The 19,665-nt window shown below is 55.0% G+C and overlaps 1 protein-coding gene across 1 annotated transcript in view; it reads left to right on the top strand.

The window, feature by feature from the left end:
• The window catches only part of LOC133357446 (von Willebrand factor A domain-containing protein 5B1-like), a 52,590-nt gene that overhangs the window by 22,313 nt on the left and 10,612 nt on the right, over positions 1 to 19,665 (top strand). The window contains exons 5-16 of the mRNA XM_061575395.1: positions 491 to 625; positions 2,620 to 2,732; positions 7,099 to 7,335; positions 9,953 to 10,063; positions 10,211 to 10,483; positions 10,787 to 10,869; positions 13,291 to 13,408; positions 14,341 to 14,461; positions 15,550 to 15,664; positions 16,312 to 16,403; positions 17,370 to 17,514; positions 18,682 to 18,698. Coding sequence (XP_061431379.1) covers positions 491 to 625; positions 2,620 to 2,732; positions 7,099 to 7,335; positions 9,953 to 10,063; positions 10,211 to 10,483; positions 10,787 to 10,869; positions 13,291 to 13,408; positions 14,341 to 14,461; positions 15,550 to 15,664; positions 16,312 to 16,403; positions 17,370 to 17,514; positions 18,682 to 18,698 — 1,560 coding nt within the window. The remainder of the gene's footprint in view (positions 1 to 490; positions 626 to 2,619; positions 2,733 to 7,098; positions 7,336 to 9,952; positions 10,064 to 10,210; positions 10,484 to 10,786; positions 10,870 to 13,290; positions 13,409 to 14,340; positions 14,462 to 15,549; positions 15,665 to 16,311; positions 16,404 to 17,369; positions 17,515 to 18,681; positions 18,699 to 19,665) is intronic.

The raw sequence follows: 19,665 nt of genomic DNA, 5'->3' as shown, positions 1-19,665 counted from the left end.
GATAGCGATACGACAAAATTGTTAAATATTTTACATTTCGCGCGGCAGGCAAACGCAGTAGCGTACGAGGTACGATACTGTACGTTGTTTTTTATATAGGATTGTTTCCTGAAAAAAAACTTTCTATTAAATTGCAGCTCATATAGGTAGGCTAAAAATTTACCTTGTTTTTTTTTCCTTTACATTTTACTGTGCAATACAGTATTGTAATTAATAAATACATACAGTATATAGTTTATACAGTACGGTACTGTAAATTGCTCTGTTTTGCTAAATTATCACCATTCTTTAAGACTCCTGGGTAGGCTTGGCCATCTTCGACTTACGATATTTTCGACTTACGATGGGGTCGTCGTAACGCATCTCCATCGTAAATAGAGGACTGCCTGTATATCACTTGCCCCAACAGCCGAGGCTACACGGGGGGTGGGGGGTCTTTGGCTTTATCTTTGCCCTCTGCCCCCCCCCACCACCACCCTGCTGTCCGTAGGGGTGGACAGCGTGAGCGGTCACCCCGTGAGGGTGGACGCGGCGCCCTGCGCCCCCACCGCACGCTCCGTCTTTGTCACGCTGCTGGATCGCTCGCCCGAGGAGATCCCCATTCGGATCCGTCTCCACCCCAGTGGTACCCGCGGGGGGGGGGGGCGTGGTTGGGGGTGGGGTGGAGGGTGGGGGGGGCGGGGGGGGGCGTGGTTGGGGGTGGGGTGGAGGGTGGGGGGGCGGGGGGGGGCGTGGTTGGGGGTGGGGTGGAGGGTGGGGGGGCGGGGGGGGCGTGGTTGGGGGTGGGGTGGAGGGTGGGGGGGCGGGGGGGGCGTGGTTGGGGTGGGGTGGAGGGTGGGGGGGCGGGGGGGGCGTGGTGGAGGGTGGGGGGTGGAGGGTGGGGGTGGTTGGGGTTGGGGTGGAGGGTGGGGGGTGGAGGGTAAGGGGGTGGGGTGGAGGGTGGGGGTGGTTGTGGTTGGGGTGGAGGGTGGGGGGTGGAGGGTGGTTGTGGTTGGGGTTGGGGTGGAGGGTGGGGGGTGGAGGGTAAGGGGGTGGGGTGGAGGGTGGGGGTGGTTGGGGTGGAGGGTGGGGGTGGTTGGGGTGGAGGGTAGGGGTGGTTGGGGTGGAGGGTGGGGGTGGGGTGGAGGGTGGGGGTGGTTGGGGGTGGGGTGGAGGGTGGGGGTGGGGTGGAGTGTGGGGGTGGTTGGGGTGGAGGGTGGGGGTGGTTGGGGTTGGGGTGGGGGTGGGGTGGAGGGTGGGGGTGGGTGGAGGGTGAGGGTGGTTGGGGGTGGGGTGGAGGGTGGGGGTGGGGTGGAGGGTGGGGTGGAGGGTGGGGGTGGTTGGGGTTGGGGTGGAGGGTGGGGGTAGTTGGGGTGTTGTGGGGGACTGGAGGTTGGTGGATGGGGTAGAGGGTGGGGGGTGGGGTGGAGGGTGGGGGGTGGAGGGTGGGGGGGTGGAGGGTGGAGGGTGGAGGGTGGGGGGGTGGAGGGTGGGGGGGTGGAGGGTGGGGGGGTGGAGGGTGGGGGTGGTTGGGGTGGGGAATTGGAGTCGAGTGGAGGTTGGTGGGTGGGGTAGAGGGTGGGGGTGAGGTAGAGGGTGGGGGGTGGGGTAGAGGGTGGGAAGGGGGTGAAGGGTGGGGACTGGGGGGTGAAGGGTGGGCGTTGGGGGTGGTTGGGGTGGAGGGTCGGGGGTTAGAGGTTTTAACTTCATGGTCCAAATCTGAAAAAATCCACCGCAAATGCCTTGTCGAGTTATACGCAATAATCATCGCCCCCAACTACAACGACTTGACAGGTCCTTCCTGAATAGGAGCAATGAGCGATGCTTTCCTGGTTAAGCATGCCTAATGATTAATTAGCGCGTGCGTACGATGTATAACAACAGGGTGCATTCTCACGTGATAACAATGCCCCTTCCCCCAAGTGGCGTCATAGTGAATGCCACGTGATAACAACGGCCCCTCCCCCCGTTGTTATGACGTGTTTTCGTAGCGAACGCCACGTGTCCCGTGTCGTTGTGTCTGCCCTCCCCCCCGTTGTTATGACGTGCTTTCGTAGCGAACGCCACGTGTCCCGTGTCGTTGTGTCTGCCCTCCCCCCGTTGTTATGACGTGCTTTCGTAGCGAATGCCACGTGTCCCGTGTCGTTGTGTCTGCCCTCCCCCCGTTGTTATGACGTGCTTTCGTAGCGAACGCCACGTGTCCCGTGTCGTTGTGTCTGCCCTCCCCCCGTTGTTATGACGTGCTTTCGTAGCGAACGCCACGTGTCCCGTGTCGTTGTGTCTGCCCTCCCCCCGTTGTTATGACGTGCTTTCGTAGCGAACGCCACGTGTCCCGTGTCGTTGTGTCTGCCCTCCCCCCGTTGTTATGACGTACTTTCGTAGCGAACGCCACGTGTCCCGTGTCGTTGTGTCTGCCCTCCCCCCGTTGTTATGACGTGCTTTCGTAGCGAACGCCACGTGTCCCGTGTCGTTGTGTCTGCCCTCCCCCCGTTGTTATGACGTGCTTTCGTAGCGAACGCCACGTGTCCCGTGTCGTTGTGTCTGCCCTCCCCCCGTTGTTATGACGTACTTTCGTAGCGAACGCCACGTGTCCCGTGTCGTTGTGTCCACTCCCACACCGCGTCGTTTTGTTCTCCGCAGAGTCGAACGCTCCCTACGTGTTGACGGAGCGTGGCGAGATGAGCGCCTGGGAGTACGCGCAGCACCTGGACTCGAGGAAGATCTCCCGATACGTGAACTGCCCCGACAAATTGGTGAGGGTGACCTGTTCGGAAAGCCACGTGTGTGTGTGTGTGCACTGTGTGTGTGCACTGTGTGTGTGTGTGCACTGTGTGTGTGCGCTGTGTGTGTGTGCACTGTGTGTGTGCACTGTGTGTGTGTGCACTGTGTGTGCACTGTGTGTGTGCACTGTGTGTGTGTGCACTGTGTGTGTGCGCTGTGTGTGCGCGCTGTGTGTGTGCACTGTGTGTGTGTGCACTGTGTGTGTGTCGTGGGGAGCGGTGGTGCAGCGGTTAGCGCTACGCTGCGCTACGAACCTGGCGACCCGAGTTCGATTCCCGCTCACGGCAGACACCAGTGACGATTATCTGAACCGGTCCTGGGCCTCCCCTAGGTCGACTCAGCCTCAAATGAGTACCTGGTACGGTGTGTAAACATCGCCGCTAGGGAGACAAAGGCGGCCGTGCGTGGTTATTGACCACCCACCCCCTCGTGTGCCGTGCCGGCCTTTATAGGTGCTCGCTAACAGCACTTGCCCCTACAGTCTGTTAAGGCTATACGGGGGATCTTTGTCTTTGTGTGTGTCCTCACATCCCACCACTACCACCTACCAATGGAATCGAGTTGTCGATCGAGTTTGGTTTTGAGCGACGACTTGACAATTGATCGTCGATTATCCGGCTTATAGGTTTTTTTTGGGGGGGTTAAATCACGTGAAAATAAATGTGTCGTTAAACCCACCACCACCCGACACAGCCAATTAGTAAAAGTTCGTCACGTGAACAGAACGTGGCCAATTCGTTACTAGGTGTGTTGGAGAGCATATTCACAACATTTACAACATTTACGTGACGAACCTTACCAACAGTGACGTGTGGTGAGGTCAATGGCTGGGGAGGCACTGGCTCGTGTCAGAGCCAGATTTACACACTGAGGGGGGCGTGTCCTCGCTGAGGGGGCGTGGCCTCACTGAGGGGGCGTGGCCTCGCTGGGGGGGCGTGGTCTCACTGAGGGGGCGTGGCCTCGCTGAGGGGGCGTGTCCTCGCTGAGGGGGCGTGGCCTCACTGAGGGGGCGTGTCCTCACTGAGGGGGCGTGTCCTCACTGAGGGGGGCGTGGCCTCACTGAGGGGGCGTGGCCTCACCGAGGGGGCGTGGCCTCGCTGAGGGGGCGTGCCTTCACTGAGGGGGCGTGGCCTCACTGAGGGGGCGTGTCCTCACTGAGGGGGCGTGTCCTCACTGAGGGGGCGTGGCCTCACTGAGGGGGGCGTGGTCTCACGGAGGGGGCGTGTCCTCACTGAGGGGGGCGTGTTAGACACGTCCCCCTCAGTGAGGCAGATGTGATAGCTGCCTCCCCTGGTGCTTTTTCATTGCAGTTTCATAACGAGACCAGCGAGCCTAAATCTCTTTATACACATACGTGAAATAAGTTAGCTGGAGTATGGAAGGCGAGGACATGAAATGAAGGGGTCTACAAACATTACATTGGTGACATACAGAGATAGTAACAGGCACGCGCTTATTGCCCGCGCTCCATCCGGTTACTGAGGGGTTGCGCAATCAGAGGGGAGGCTGAGCTCGTCGCTGCCTCACCTCTCGTCTCTTCCTGTATTTGCAGCGGAGCTCCGCAAATTTGGCGATTTTGACGATAAAAATTATTGGAATCGTACAGAAATGACATTTATAACGCAGATCAGTGGAAAAATCGTAATTTTTATTTGATTTGATTGTTCTTTTTTTTTCGTAACACCTATTTTCATTGGAGTGTGACAGGTGAGGCTCTGTCTCCCCTGCCTCCCCTGACCGCACGTCCCTGCCTAACAATTGCCTGTGTTGGGTGGTGGCGGGTTTAACGACACATTTATATTTACGCGATCTAACTCAGAAAACCCATATTATGGATGATATTGGTCGCGAAAGCCTACGTGTTAAACTGATTATCCGACTGCTTATCCGGTGGTCTCGGTCCGATCCTGCCAAACCGCTTCAAAGTCTGTACACCAGTCCAGAGATCGTCAAACATGTGGTTGTTGAAACAAGAGCGTCGTGGTACTACTACACTACATCACCCCATGCAGAATCGTCGAGATTCGAGTGGTAAGTACGGTACTAACGTTTTACATGTTTCGATTTAAAGCTTTCGTGACTGCAGGGATTCATCTTCTTGATTCTTTCGGTAAAGTCACGTAGAATGGAAATAATAAAATAATAAAAATAAAACATTATAAAATAATTCTCACGACGTTTCGGCCACAACGCAAGCAGCCGTCCTCAGGTGAAGAACAGGTCTGTCGATAAGACAGAGTCTGAATGACACGTCCTGGGCTTGGAGCGTCTATTTAAGCTGGGAGGGAGGAGTAAGAGCGCCTTGACAAAATAATTTGCATATCAAGAGGATTTTTTGCATATTTACGTAATATTACACTATGTATTATTCTACCCACCCTACTGCACACCAAAACGTCGTGAGAATTATTTTATTATGTTTTATTTTTATTTTATTATTTCCATTCTACGTGACTTTACTGAAAGAAGCAAGAAGAGGGGTTTTACGTGTCATTAATTTTTGTGTATTTGCATGTTTGTTTATACCAATTTCAATCGGTAAACACATTTAAAAGACGCAAAAAAACACATACAAACAACACCTAAACCTTACTAATTGGCTGCGTCTGGCGGTGGCAGGTTTAACCACGCATTTATATTGACTTAGTCTCACCCAAAAAACCTGTTTTACCTAGACATATGTTGTGCAAAAATAAGCTATTCTAAAATAATAATGAATTAGTGATTATCCGGCGTTTTGAAAATATGGTATCACCTCCCCCTCCCCCAAAGCCGCCAGATAAATCGATGATGTCCCGTATTTGGTTTGTTACACAGATGGTGGTGATGGTGGTGATGGTGGTCTCATTTGGCACCAGTTGCCCGCTTGTTTTTTTTTTTTACACCGGAGATCCGTGGTGCCCCCGTGAACACAGCAGCGGTAGTAGTAGAAGCAACAGCAGCAGCAGCAGCTGCAACGGACAATAGCGTCAATAGTGCAGAGAACGAGTGGAACAACAGCAGGGTCTTTAGTAAATATTGGCACAACTGGCAAACGGGGAGTTGTAACGGTCGTAAACTAAAAAAAACTGCGGGTTTTAATGTGAAAAGGGCTAGATTCAGGTGCAAGTAGGCCCTGCATTTTAGTCTGAACAGCGACACACAAGGGATAGGTTCAGGTGCAAGTAAGCCCTGCATTTTAGTCTTAACAGAGACATACAAGGCTTAGGTTCAGGTGCAAGTAGGCCCTGCATTTTAGTCTGAACAGAGACATAAGGGTTAGGTTCAGGTGCAAGTAGGCCCTGCATTTTAGTCCGAACAGAGACATACAAGGGTTAGGTTCAGGTGCAAGTAAGCCCTGCATTTTAGTGTTAAGAGTGACCTGAATACACGAGAATTCACGAGCAATTTAACATTTCGCTCACTTAAAAAAATATTTTTTTTTATCCTCCTCTTTCGGTTTTGCTGACGAACCAAACCGGCCGATGCGTTCGCCCATGTGACGCGAACAACTCGATTCTCCGGGTGGTGGAGGGTTAGGTGTAAAAACAATAATAATATTGTACCGAAGTGACGGTCTAACACTAAAGAAACTAATTGTGCATCGCAATGCTGGCCGCGAAAGCCGACAAATGAATCTACACCAAATGCACACATTGTTTGATTTTAATTGTCTTGATTATTTTCGATTTTCTCATGTACGTGATGAAGCAGTTGTTTTTTTTCTCCACGATTTCAGTTGTTAACGTGATACTCATTATTCTAACAGTTTTATTGTTAGAATAATAATCATTATTCTAACAGGTTTATTGTTACAATGATGATCATTATTCTACTGTATTATTGTTTTAATGATAATCATTATTCTAACAGTACTATCGTTGTCATGATACTCATTATTATGACAGTGTTATTTTATCATGAAAATCATTACTCGAACAGGATTATTGTTACAATGATAATTATCATTATTCTAACAGTATCATTGTCATAATAATTATCATTTTAACTAACAATACTGTTACAATGATAAACAGTATCATTGTTATAATGATGATCATCATTCTAGTAGTATCATTGTCATAATAATTATCATTATAACCAACAATACTGTTACAATGAAAAACACTCTCATTGTTATAATGATGATCATCATTCTAGCAGTATCATTGTCATAATAATTATCATTATAACAACAATACTGTTACAATGATAAACACTCTCATTGTTATAATGATGATCATAATTCTAGCAGTATCATTGTCATAATAATTATCATTATACCAACAATACTGTTACAATGAAAAACACTCTCATTGTCATAACTACGACCCTGCCGCCGTCATTTCCCCTCCGCAGCACAACATGCTACGGAGACGCATGTACAGGGATGTGATGCTGCTGCCCGCGGTGATGCTGGCCTTCAGCCCGGCACTGCTAGAGCCCTGGGACCAGCCCACGTCCGCCACCACCACCAGCCTGCCCCGTGTCCCCTGCGGCGTGGCAGCGATGGCACGTGGCCCCTGTACCGAGCTCATCTTCGTCGTTGACCGTGCCCTGGCCAATAGCGGCGGTGCTGCCGCTCGGAACGTGAAGGTGTGGAGGAGACTCCCAGGCGTGATCCCTTAATCGTTGTCTTCTTACAGAACAATTCACGTACCTGTCAAACCCTTATCAGTGCCTTCTTACAGAACAGTTCACGTGCCTGTTAACCCCTTATCAGTGCCTTACATACAAATCCACATACCTGTCAAACCCTTAGCAGTGCCTTCTTACAGACCAATTAACATACCTGTCAAACCCTTAGCAGTGCCTTCTTACAGACAAATTCACGTACCTGTCAAACCCTTAGCAGTGCCTTCTTACAGACAAATTCACGTACCTGTCAACCCCTTATCAGTGCCTTCTTACAGAACAATTCACGTACCTGTCAAACCCTTAGCAGTGCCTTCTTACAGAACAATTCACGTACATGTCAAACCCTTAGCAGTGCCTTCTTACAGACCAATTCACATAACTGTCAACCCCTTATCAGTGCCCTACCTTATTACAGACCAATTCACGTACCTGTCAAACCTTATCAGTGTCTTCTTACAGAACAAATCACGTACCTGTCAAACCCTTAGCAGTGCCTTCTTACAGACAAATTCACGTGCCTGTCAAACCCTTAGCAGTGCCTTCTTACAGAACAATTCACGTACCTGTCAACCCCATAGCTGTGTCTTCTTACAGAACAATTCACGTACCTGTCAACCCCTTATCAGTGCCTTCTTACAGACCAATTCACGTACCTGTCAAACCCTTATCAGTGCCTTCTTACAGAACAATTCACCTACCTGTCAAACCCTTATCAGTGCCTTATTACAGACCAATTAACATACCTGTCAAACCCTTATCAGTGCCTTCTTACAAACCAATTCACGTACCTGTCAACCCCTTATCAGTGCCTTCTTACAGAACAATTCGCATACCTGTCAAACCCTTATCAGTGCCTTCTTACAGACAAATTCACGTACCTGTCAAACCCTTAGCAGTGCCTTCTTACAGACCAATTCACGTACCTGTCAAACCCTTAGTAGTGCCTTCTTACAGAACAATTCGCATACCTGTCAAACCCTTAGCAGTGCCTTCTTACAGACAAATTCACGTACCTGTCAAACCCTTATCAGTGCCTTCTTACAGAACAATACACGTACCTGTCAAACCCTTATCAGTGTCTTCTTACAGAACAATTCACGTACCTGTCAAACCCTTAGCAGTGCCTTCTTACAGACAAATTTACATAACTGTCAACCCCTTATCAGTGCCTTATTACAGACCAATTCACGTACCTGTCAACCCCTTATCAGTGCCTTCTTACAGACAAATTAACATACCTGTCAACCCCTTATCAGGGCCTTCTTACAGACAAATTAACATACCTGTCAACCCCTTATCAGGGCCTTCTTACAGACCAATTCACATACCTGTCAAACCCTTATCAGTGCCTTCTTACAGTCCAATTCACATACCTGTCAACCCCTTATCAGTGCCTTCTTACAGACCAATTCACATACCTGTCAAACCCTTATCAGGGCCTTCTTACAGTCCAATTCACATACCTGTCAAACCCTTATCAGTGCCTTCTTACAGACCAATTCACATACCTGTCAAACCCTTATCAGTGCCTTCTTACAGACCAATTCACGTATCTGTCAACCTCTTATTACAGACCAATTTAGACCCTATTGGTCACCCCGTGCCCTTATAAATCCTAACGTTCATCCTACAAAGTCCCGTTATAAGGTAGAAACACAAATAGGCTAAAAAAAAATTGTGCCCGTATAGAAACGGCTGTACGCTGTATGGTCCTGACAACTCAATTTCCCTGTACAAGAATGCGGGCTAAACCGTATGGGTTGACAACTATGCGAGTGGCAGTTGCCCCTCCCCACCCCCTGCTACGTCCCCGGAAGGGTCCAGAAGCGTTCGCGACGATAATCCGACACCAGATGTTCCAGCATTGTCGTGTTCGTGATGGCTGGCAGAGGGCGGAGCTCACCTGCGTTGTGGGCGGGGCTACAAGAAACTGGGCGGAGTTAAATTTCGATTTAAAGCTTTCGTGACTGCAGGGATTCATCTTCTTGGTTCTTTCGGTAAAGTCACGTAGAAGGGAAGTAATAAAATAATGCAAATAAAACATAAAAAAATAATTCTCACGATGTTTCGGCCACAAAGCAAGCAGCCGTCCTCAGGTGTAGACCAGGTCTGTCGGAGAGACATTCATTCAGACGCTGTCTCCCCGATAGACCTGGTCTTCACCTGAGGACGGCTGCTTGCGTTGTGGCCGAAACGTCGTGAGAATTATTTTATAATGTTTTATTGTATTATTTTATTATTTCCATTCTACGTGACTTTACCGAAAGAACCAACAAACTGGGCGGAGTTACATAAACAATGGGTGGAGCTACCAGTGTACTGGGCGGAGCTAACTGGGCAGTGGGCAGAGCTACGTGACGAGTGGAGCTACACCTGCGAAGTGGGTGAAGCTACACGAGTGTGGCGTGGTCATGTAAAAGTAGGCGGAGCTGAGATAGGGGCTGCAAACTCACCCACGTGTCCCGGTTCATCCTCGCAGAAAAACGCGGGAGTTTCATCTCTGTCTGCCATCCCCTCCCTGCCTACCTCCATCCCTCCATCCGCCCCTCCCTCCCCCCTTCCCTCCTCGCGCCAGGAGGCTATGATCGTGCTGCTCAAGAGCCTGCCGATGCGCTGCTACTTCAACGTGGTCAGCTACAGCTCCACCTTTCAGCTGCTGTTCGCACGCAGCCGGCCCTACAGCAACGTGAGTGGCGCGCGCGTGGAGGGAGCCACGCTCCGTGTCAAGTGGGCGGGGGGGGGGGGTCAACTTCAAGGGGAGATGAACTACGGCGTGGACGTGTGTCAACGTCGAGGCCGCGTGTCAGCCTGCGACCGTTTGTGTGCGACTTAGGAGACCCTGCAGAAGGCCTGCGCTTTCGTCCGACGCCTCCGCGGAGAGACGCCGTCCCAGTCGGACCCCGTGGGGCCCCTCGCCTGGGCGCTGGGGGTCGGCACAAAGTGGGGGGGGGCGGCGGCGCCGGCGGGGGCGGCGCGGCCAAGACGTCCGCTCGGTGGGACCGCGCCGGGCAGTCGAGGAGCACCAGGAGGAGCGTCGGTGTCGTCGTTGGGGGCACCAGACGGAGACACGCAGGGGGGAGAGTCGTCGGACGAGCCGCTAGACGAGGCGACTCAAAGGGGGAATTCTTCAGACGAGGCGACCCTAAGGGGTAATTCTTCAGACGGTGCACCAGACGGAGCAACTCGAAGGGGGTATTCTTCAGACCGTGCGACTCTAAGAGGGAATTCTTCAGACGCGGCGACTCTAAGGGGTAATTCTTCAGACGGTGCACCAGATGGAGCAACTCTAAGAGGGAATTCTTCAGACGGGGCGACCCGAGGGCGGTCTGCGAAGGCGCGAGACTTGCCGGGGCGGTCGCGTTCCGGCCGCGCGACGGCCCGGAGCACCGTGCTGCTCTGCCCACGGCAGCTCTTCCTGCTGAGCGGACCTGGAGGAGGCGCCGACGCGGGCCAAGTGCTGAGCATGGCTCGGGTGTACGGGAGAGGCACACGGTGAGGGACCTGCGCACAGCGAGCGCCGCGGCCCGGCGCCGGGCTGGTTTTTCCGGCCACCCCCTAGGCCCATTCAGCCTCAAATGAGTTCACCGGTGCGGTGTAAAAACGTCGCCACTGTTGGGGGCAAGGATTATCCAACATCACCTTGCCAGGCACGCTGAGGAGAGGCTTGCGGAGCCCTAATGCGGTTTCAGGAAAGGGCGGTCCTGCACTGATGCCATATTTTCTGTCCGTCTGCTACAGCTGAGGTATAAGGAATTCCAACAAGACCTACATCTCTGCTTTATTGACCTGGTCAAGGCCTTTGTAACCATCAGTAGGCCTGGGATCTGGGTTGTTCTTCGTGCTTTCGGAGTCCCTGATCCTCTGCTCACGATCATTAAGGACCTTCATGATGGTGAGCGGGCCCAGGTAAAACTACGTGGCCGGGAGTCAGAGCCATTCCCTGTACACATTGGGGTGCGACAGGGATGTCCTCTGGCTTCCGCATTATTTAACATCTATTTTGACCGCGTAGTTCGTAAAGTCTCCAATAGCTGTACCAGATGAATTTCCATTTGGTACAGATATAATGGCAGGCTGATCGATGCCCGGGTGCGGTCAAGGGATGGCTCCCTATTGCTCAACCATGTTATGTATGCCGATGATCTGGTAATTGCTGCTCACTCAGAGGAAGAGTTGGAGATGCTGCTGCTGAAACTGGAGCGTGCCACTAAGAGGGGGGGCCTTACCATCAGCCCCACCAAACTGAGCACCTGTCTGGGTATTTTGTACCATCGGACACTCTACCCCCATAACTCCCAATCGGTGATGGAGCAGTTGTGGAGAGAGTGGAGAGTTTCCCATACCTGGGCAGTGTGCTCATGACCGGCTCTGGTTTGGCAGCGGAGGTCTCACTCCGAATCAGTCTTTTCATCAGTTGCGTAATGCTGTGTGGAAGCTACCTGGTCTGTCGCTCCGCACGAAGCTTCAGGTCTTCTCGGCCACAGTCATTCCCTCCCTTCTCTATGCTTGCGAAACGTGGACCCCCCTAATGGAGCATCTTCGCCGGTTAGAAGCATTTAGGCTGGCCTACCTACGATCCATGCTGGGTTTAACCAGGCTGGATTGTGTGAGGAGCTCACAAATCCTTGAAAGATCTGGGCAAAGTCCCATCGGTGAGCTCCTCCGGCAGGCAAGGCTGCATTGGCTGGGTCATGTAGCCCGCATGCCCAGCCACCGCATGCCTAAACAGCTTTTGCTTGGCCGGATCGAGGGGGCTAAACAGGCACGGCACGGGCTAGAGAAGAAATGGAGTGATGTGGTACAGGAGGACGTGGAGCTGAGTGGACTTGCCGATGACTGGTACCAGCGATGTCAAGATCGGCCTCTGTGGAGGAGACTCGTGAAGGACACTACTGGGCAGTTGGAGGCAGTCGCCCTCCAACAACAACGGAGGGCGGAGGAGCGACGCTCACAACAACAAGTGGAGCGCCGGGTGGCTAAAGCACAGCAAGTTGGCACAGTAGGGGGCACAGGTGGTGCATCAGCCAGTCATCTCGGTCAGTCAGTCGACCCGTGGCACCTGGGTCTGCCCCGTGACCTCCTGCCAGCGGGCGTTCGACACTTCACGTGGCCTCAAGGTGCACATGGCCTGGCACAAGCGTCGTGGTGACGTCACCGCCACTTAGTGGCGAATGGTGGTTGTTGTTGATGGTTGTGATGGTGGTAGTGGTGGAGATTTTGGTGCTGGTGGTGGTTGTGGCGGTTTTGGTGGTGAATGGTGGTGCTGGCGGTGATGGTGGTGATGGTGGTCGTGGTGGTGGTGATGGTGGTTGCGGCGGTGGTGATTGTGGTAGTTGTGGTTGTTGTGGTGGCCACGCTTCTGCACGTGGCTGCCTGTAATCCTCCAACGCCGTGGAGGCAGCAGCAGCAGCTGCAGCGAGGGGTTGCTGGATCACCGCAGCACCCATGTTGTTGCGAAACCCCCCCCACCCCTCCTCTTCCCCCCCCCCTTCTCTCCCCCCCACCTTCTCTTCCCCCCCCCCTCCTCTTCCCCCCCCCTCCTCTTCCCCCCCACTTCTCCCCCCACCTCTCACCCCCCTCACTTCTCCCCACCCCACCTCTCCCCCCACCTCTCCCCCCCACCTCTCCCCCCCACCTCTCTCCCCCCCACCTCTCCCCCCCACCTCTCCCCCTCCCTCTTCTCTCCCCCCTTCTCTTCCCCCCCCCCATCTCTTCCCCCCCCCCCATCTCTCCCCCCCCCCACTTCTCCCCCCACCTCTCTCCCCCCCCACCTCTCCCCCCCCCACCTCTCTCCCCCACCTCTCTCCCCCACCTCTCCCCCCCCTTCTCTTCCCCCCCACTTCTCCCCCCACCTCTTCCCGCCCCCCACTCCTCTTCCCCCCCCACCTCTCTCCCCACCTCTCCCCCCACCAGCTGCTTCACGTTCGCCGCGGCCTGCGGAGCGTCCCCGCCGCGCTTCCTGTCGGCGCTGGCCGCCCTCTCGCGGGGTCACGCCGAGGTCATCCAGCCCGGCGAGCGCTTCCAACCGAAGGTGACGACGGGCGGATTTGAGTGGTGGGGGGGAGGGAGAGGGGTGGGGGGGGAGAGGGGTGGGGGGTGGGGTGGGTGGGAGAGGGGTGGGGGGTGGGAGAGGGGTGGGAGAGGGGTGGGGGGTGGGGTGGGTGGGAGAGGGGTGGGGGGTGGGGTGGGTGGGAGAGGGGTGGGGGGGGGAGAGGGGTGGGGGGTTGGGAGAGGGGTGGGAGAGGGGTGGGGGGTGGGGTGGGTGGGAGAGGGGTGGGGGGGGGAGAGGGGTGGGGGGTTGGGAGAGGGGTGGGAGAGGGGTGGGGGGGGGAGAGGGGTGGGGGGTGGGGTGGGTGGGAGAGGGGTGGGGGGGGGGAGAGGGGTGGGGGGTGGGGAGTTGGGAGAGGGGTGGGGGGGAAAGGGCTGCTTGCGTTGTGGCCGAAACGTCGTGAGAATTATTTTATTACTTCCCTTCGACGTGACTTTACCGAAAGAACCAAGAAGATGCCCGTGCATTATGCAGGATTAGCAGCATCAAAGGGAGGGAGTAGGGTTAGCATTAATAAAGGGGAAGGAATGTTAATAGTATGGAGCTGCAGCAACTAAGTGATCATATACTCTTAGTTCTTTCGGTAAAGTCACGTAGGTAAAAAATGAAATTAAAATTAATAAAAATAAAATAATAAAATCACGACGTTTCGGAGGCAACACAAGTCTCCGTCATCAGGTGGGACCATCACAGCCAGATTTGCTGCATCAAGTCTGGCTGTGACGGTGTTGCCTCCAAAACGTCGTGATTTTATTATTTTATTTTTATTAATTTTAATTTCACTTTTTTACCTACGTGACTTTACCGAAAAAACCTAAGAGTATGAATCCTTGCAGCCACGAAAGCTTCAAATCTAGAATTGATCATATAACTCCTCGGGGCAGCTCCTTCGGGGCCTGAAACGCGCCCTGGAGCCGGCGCTCGCGGCCGTCAGCGTGGAGTGGCGGCTGCCCCCGGGGTTGCTGGCGCTGCCCGCCGCGCCGGCGCCCTCCAGCCTCCTGCCGGGCGACTCGCTCACCGCCTGCGCCTTCCTCTGCGACGCCGCCGCCTTCGCCAAGCAGCAGCAGCCGCAGCAGCAGCCGCAGCAGCAGCGGCGGTGGAGGCAGCAGCAGGAGCAGCAGGAGCAGCGGAGGCAGCAGCAGCAGGAGCCGCAGCAGCAGCAGGAGCAGCCACAGTGGAGGCACCAGCAGGAGCAGCAAGAACGGAGGCACCAGCAGCAGGAGCAGCCGCAGCAGCAGCAGGAGGAGCGGCAGGTGGGGCGGGGGGGTTGGGTTAGGGGGGTAGGGAGGGTCGCGGTGGGGGTTGGTGACGCGGGGGGTGGGGGTGATACGGTGGGGGGGGGGGGTGACATAGTGGGGGGTGATGTGTTAAGGGTGGGTGAAGTGGGGGGGGGGGTGACGCAGTGGGGGGTGATGTGGTAAGGGTGGAGGGGGGGTGATGTGGTAAGGGTGGGGGGGTGATGCGGTGGGGGGGGGGTGATGCGATAGGGGTGGGGGGAGTGAGGTGGAGGGGGGTGATGTGGTAAGGGGGGGGGGGGGTGACGCAGTGGGGGGGGGGGTGACGCAGTGGGGGGGGGGGGGGTGACGCAGTGGGAGGTGATGTATTAAGGGTGGGGGGGTGAGGTGGTGGTGGGGGGGGTAACGCAGTAGTGGGGGAGGAGGGGGGTGCAACCCGCAGGGAGTAGGGGCGATAGGAAGTTTGGCTAATCCCATCCACGGCAGTGGTGACGGTCAAAGTTCCGCACAGATGGATGCAAGAATGCGGTACTGAGTTGCGATGTCCTCACCACCTCACAGCCCGCTCCTCCAACACCTGGCGTTCCCAAATATATGAAGAACAACAACAACAACCGCCATTCGCCACTAAGTGGCGGTGACGTCACCACGACGCTTGCGCCAGGCCAAGTGCACCTTGAGGCCACGTGAAGTGTCGAACGCCCGCTGGCAGGAGGTCACGGGGCAGATCCAGGTGCCACGGGTCGACTGACCGAGATGACCGAGATGACTGGCTGATGCACCACCTGTGCCCCCTACTGTACCAACTTGATGTGCTTTAGCCACCATGAACACACCCACACACACACAGTACATGTCTGCAGGGGATCACTGTGTGACTGTGTACAGCAGGAGCAAGACACGGACTTCACGTCGTCCGGAGCCGGAGTGAGAAAGAACCCGCAGCGCCAGGGATCAAGCTGGGACAAGCCAGCCTCCACTCCAGGATCCAACGTGGGAAAAGGTCCGGATCTTGATTTGTCGATGAGCCACAGAGCGCCTACGCTGAACACACGCGCGGATCGTGAGCCGTATCGATTCAATCCGACACATCACGGGCAAGAGACTCCATGCCCACTACCGTCCATGTATGGGCAGATCGGTGATTTCTTGGGGTGTCCGATGTGATTGCCCCTAGGCGACACGAGAGAACGGTGATTTCTTCATGTGTCCGATGTAATTGCCCCTAGTCGACACGAGACATCGGTGATTTCTTCGAGTGTCCGATGTCATTGTCCCTAGGCGACACGAGACATCGGTGATTTCTTGGGGTGTCCGATGTGATTGCCCCTAGGCGACACGAGAGAACGGTGATTTCTTCGGGTGTCTGATGTCAGTGTCTTTAGCCAACACGAGACATCGGTGATTTCTTCGTGTGTCCGATGTCATTGTTCCTAGTCGACACGAGACATCGGTGATTTCTTCGCGTGTCCGATGTCATTGTCCCTAGGCGACACGAGACATTGGTGATTTCTTCTTGCGTCCCGTGATGTTTGTGACATGCGCACGTGAATTGGGCTCTGGTGCGTCGTGCTGCTGGCTGCAATGAAGGTGGTTTCAAAGTCAAAGGCTCTCACTCTCTCTGTGTGCGTGTGTGCGTGTGTGGTACAGGTGTCAGGACGGGCGCACCGAGGGATCTGAAGCGAGGGGTGAGCGAGGCGGCAGTCAGCGCGGATCGCGCGGGACGCTGTTCCCGGACAACGGTAAACGGCGGTGCCGGTGCACAGAGACAAAGACAAAGAGGATCACCCACCCGTGTAGCCTTAACACGACTGTTGGAGCAGGTGCTCATAGTAGAGTTGGTGGTGTTGTTGTTGTTTTGGAGACGAGCGCCACCACCATCACCAGCACCATCACCACCACCATCACCACCATTACCACCATTATTATCACCACCACCATCACCACCATTACCACCATTATCATCACCACCACCATCACCACCATTACCACCATCACCACCATTATCACCATCACCACCATTATCACCAGCACCATCACCACCACCATCATCACCACCATTATCATCACCACCACCATCATCACCATCACCACCATTAGTCCCTGCTGTGTCGTCTGAAACAGAGGGGGTAACGGTGATGTCACCACAGAGGCAAGTGCTGTCTCTCTCCCTGTCTCTCTCCCTGTCTCTCTCCCTCCGTCTCTCTCCCTGTCTATCTCCCACCATTTCTCTGTCTCTCAGTCTCTCTCCCTCCATCTCTCTGTTTCTCCATCCCCATGTCTCTCTCCCTGTCTCTCTCCCTGTCTCTCTCCCTGTCTCCCTGTCTCTCTCCCTGTCTCTCTCCCTGTCTCTCTCCCTGTCCCTCTCCCTGTCTCCCTGTCTCTCTCCCTGTCTCTCTCCCTGTCTTTCTCTGTCTCTCGCTCTGTCTCTCTCCCTGTCTCCCTGTCTCTCTCCCTGTCTCCCTGTCTCTCTCCCTGTCTCCCTGTCTCCCTCCCTGTCTCCCTGTCTCTCTCCCTGTCTCTCTCCCTGTCTCTCTCCCTGTCTCCATGTCTCTCTCCCTGTCTCCCTGTCTCCCTCCCTGTCTCCCTGTCTCTCTCCCTGTCTCCCTATCTCTCTCCCTATCTCCCTGCCTCTCCCTGTCTCCCTCCCTGTCTCTCTCCCTGTCTCTCTCCCTGTCTCTCTCCCTGTCTCTCTCCCTGTCTCCCAGTCGGTGGAGCGTCTCCCGGCAGGGCCGAGCGAGCCGCGTCCCCCGACATCGTTCGCTCGCAGCGTCTCCACGCCGGACGGCCGCCGCCCGCGTCTCGATCCCTCCCATCCTCAAGCCCGGCCACCCGCCGCTCGCGATCTGCCAGGTGACGGTACAGCGCCCGCAATTGTGATGTGAACTACCTCGCCCGGTACACGGGAGGTCATGGGTTCCATCCCGACCCTGACGATGCTGTTTATTTGGAGTTTGCGTGTCTCTCTCTCTCTCCCCGTGGCGAGATGTGAACTACCTCGCCCGGTACACGGGAGGTCGCGGGTTCCATCCTGACCCTGACGCCTGTTGTATATTTGGAGTTTGCGTGTCTCTCTCTCTCCCCGTGGTGAGATGTTAACTACCTCGCCTGGTGCACAGGAGGTCGCGGGTTCCATCCCGACCCTGACGCCTGCTGTATATTTGGAGTTTGCGTGTCTCTCTCTCTCTCCCCGTGGCGAGATGTTAACTACCTCGCCTGGTACACAGGAGGTCATGGGTTCCATCCTGACCCTGACGCCTGCTGTATATTTGGAGTTTGCGTGTCTCTCTCTCTCTCCCCGTGGCGAGATGTTAACTACCTCGCCTGGTACACAGGAGGTCGTGGGTTCCATCCTGACCCTGACGATGCTGTTTATTTGGAGTTTACCTGTCTCTCTCTCGGTGGCTAGGAGATGTTGACTACCTCGCCTGGTACACAGGAGGTCGTGGGTTCGATCCCGACCCTCACGCCTGCTGCTGTATATTTGGAGTTTGCGTGTCTCTCTCCCCGTGGTCGCGTGGATTTTTCTCCAGGTCCTGCGTTTTTTTCCTTACAAATTGAGATTCAACATCACGCGTTTAGAGTGTTTGGCTGCTGTTATAATATTCCACTCGATGATAAGCCACTTGGTTGAGACATCACGTGTGAAGGGTAGGGCGCTTCTGGTAAAAGAGCTACATAGCTCAGTGGGCCTTACCTGGTTAAATAAAACTAATTTAAATTTAGATTTAAAGCTTTCGCGACTGCAGGCATTCATATTCTTGGTTCTTTCGGTAAAGTCACGTAGAAGGGAAACAATAAAATAATAAAAATATTAAACAATAACATTCTCACGACGTTTCGATTGCAGCACAAGCAATCAACATCATCAGGTGTGACAACCACAGCAAGAACTTTACCGAAAGAACCAAGAATACAACCAATTTGGTTTTTAGTTTAAATTAAAACTGAACTATTTTACCTTACAGCGGGTAAACACCACTGAGTTATGAACTCTTCTTTGGGTGCGGTGTGACGCAGTGGTGTGACGCAGCGGTGTGACCCAGCGGTGTGACCCAGCGGTGTGACGCAGCGGTGTGACGCAGCGGTGTGACCCAGCGGTGTGACGCAGCGGTGTGACGCAGCGGTGTGACGCAGTGGTGTGACGCAGTGGTGTGACCCAGCGGTGTGACGCAGTGGTGTGACGCAGCGGTGTGACCCAGCGGTGTGACGCAGCGGTGTGACGCAGCGGTGTGACGCAGCGGTGTGACGCAGCGGTGTGACCCAGCGGTGTGACGCAGTGGTGTGACGCAGTGGTGTGACGCAGCGGTGTGACGCAGTGGTGTGACGCAGTGGTGTGACGCAGCGGTGTGACGCAGCGGTGTGACGCAGCGGTGTGACCCAGTGGTGTGACGCAGTGGTGTGACGCAGTGGTGTGACGCAGCGGTGTGACGCAGCGGTGTGACGCAGTGGTGTGACGCAGCGGTGTGACGCAGCGGTGTGACGCAGCGGTGTGACGCAGCGGTGTGACGCAGCGGTGTGACGCAGTGGTGTGACGCAGTGGTGTGACGCAGTGGTGTGACGCAGCGGTGTGACGCAGCGGTGTGACCCAGCGGTGTGACGCAGTGGTGTGACGCAGTGGTGTGACCCAGCGGTGTGACGCAGCGGTGTGACGCAGTGGTGTGACGCAGCGGTGTGACGCAGTGGTGTGACGCAGCGGTGTGACGCAGTGGTGTGACGCAGCGGTGTGACGCAGCGGTGTGACCCAGCGGTGTGACGCAGCGGTGTGACGCAGTGGTGTGACGCAGCGGTGTGACGCAGTGGTGTGACCCAGCGGTGTGACCCAGCAGTGTGACGCAGTGGTGTGACGCAGCGGTGTGACGCAGCGGTGTGACGCAGTGGTGTGACGCAGCGGTGTGACCCAGCGGTGTGACCCAGCGGTGTGACGCAGCGGTGTGACCCAGCGGTGTGACGCAGCGGTGTGACGCAGTGGTGTGACGCAGTGGTGTGACGCAGTGGTGTGAC

The sequence above is a fragment of the Lethenteron reissneri genome, chromosome 58 (assembly GCF_015708825.2).
Source record: "Lethenteron reissneri isolate LAM-NWPU_2019-01 chromosome 58, ASM1570882v1, whole genome shotgun sequence".
NCBI classification, from domain to species: Eukaryota; Metazoa; Chordata; class Hyperoartia; order Petromyzontiformes; family Petromyzontidae; genus Lethenteron; species Lethenteron reissneri.
The sequence above is the reverse complement of the archived record's forward strand: the minus strand, read 5'-3'. Positions and strand labels throughout refer to the sequence as shown.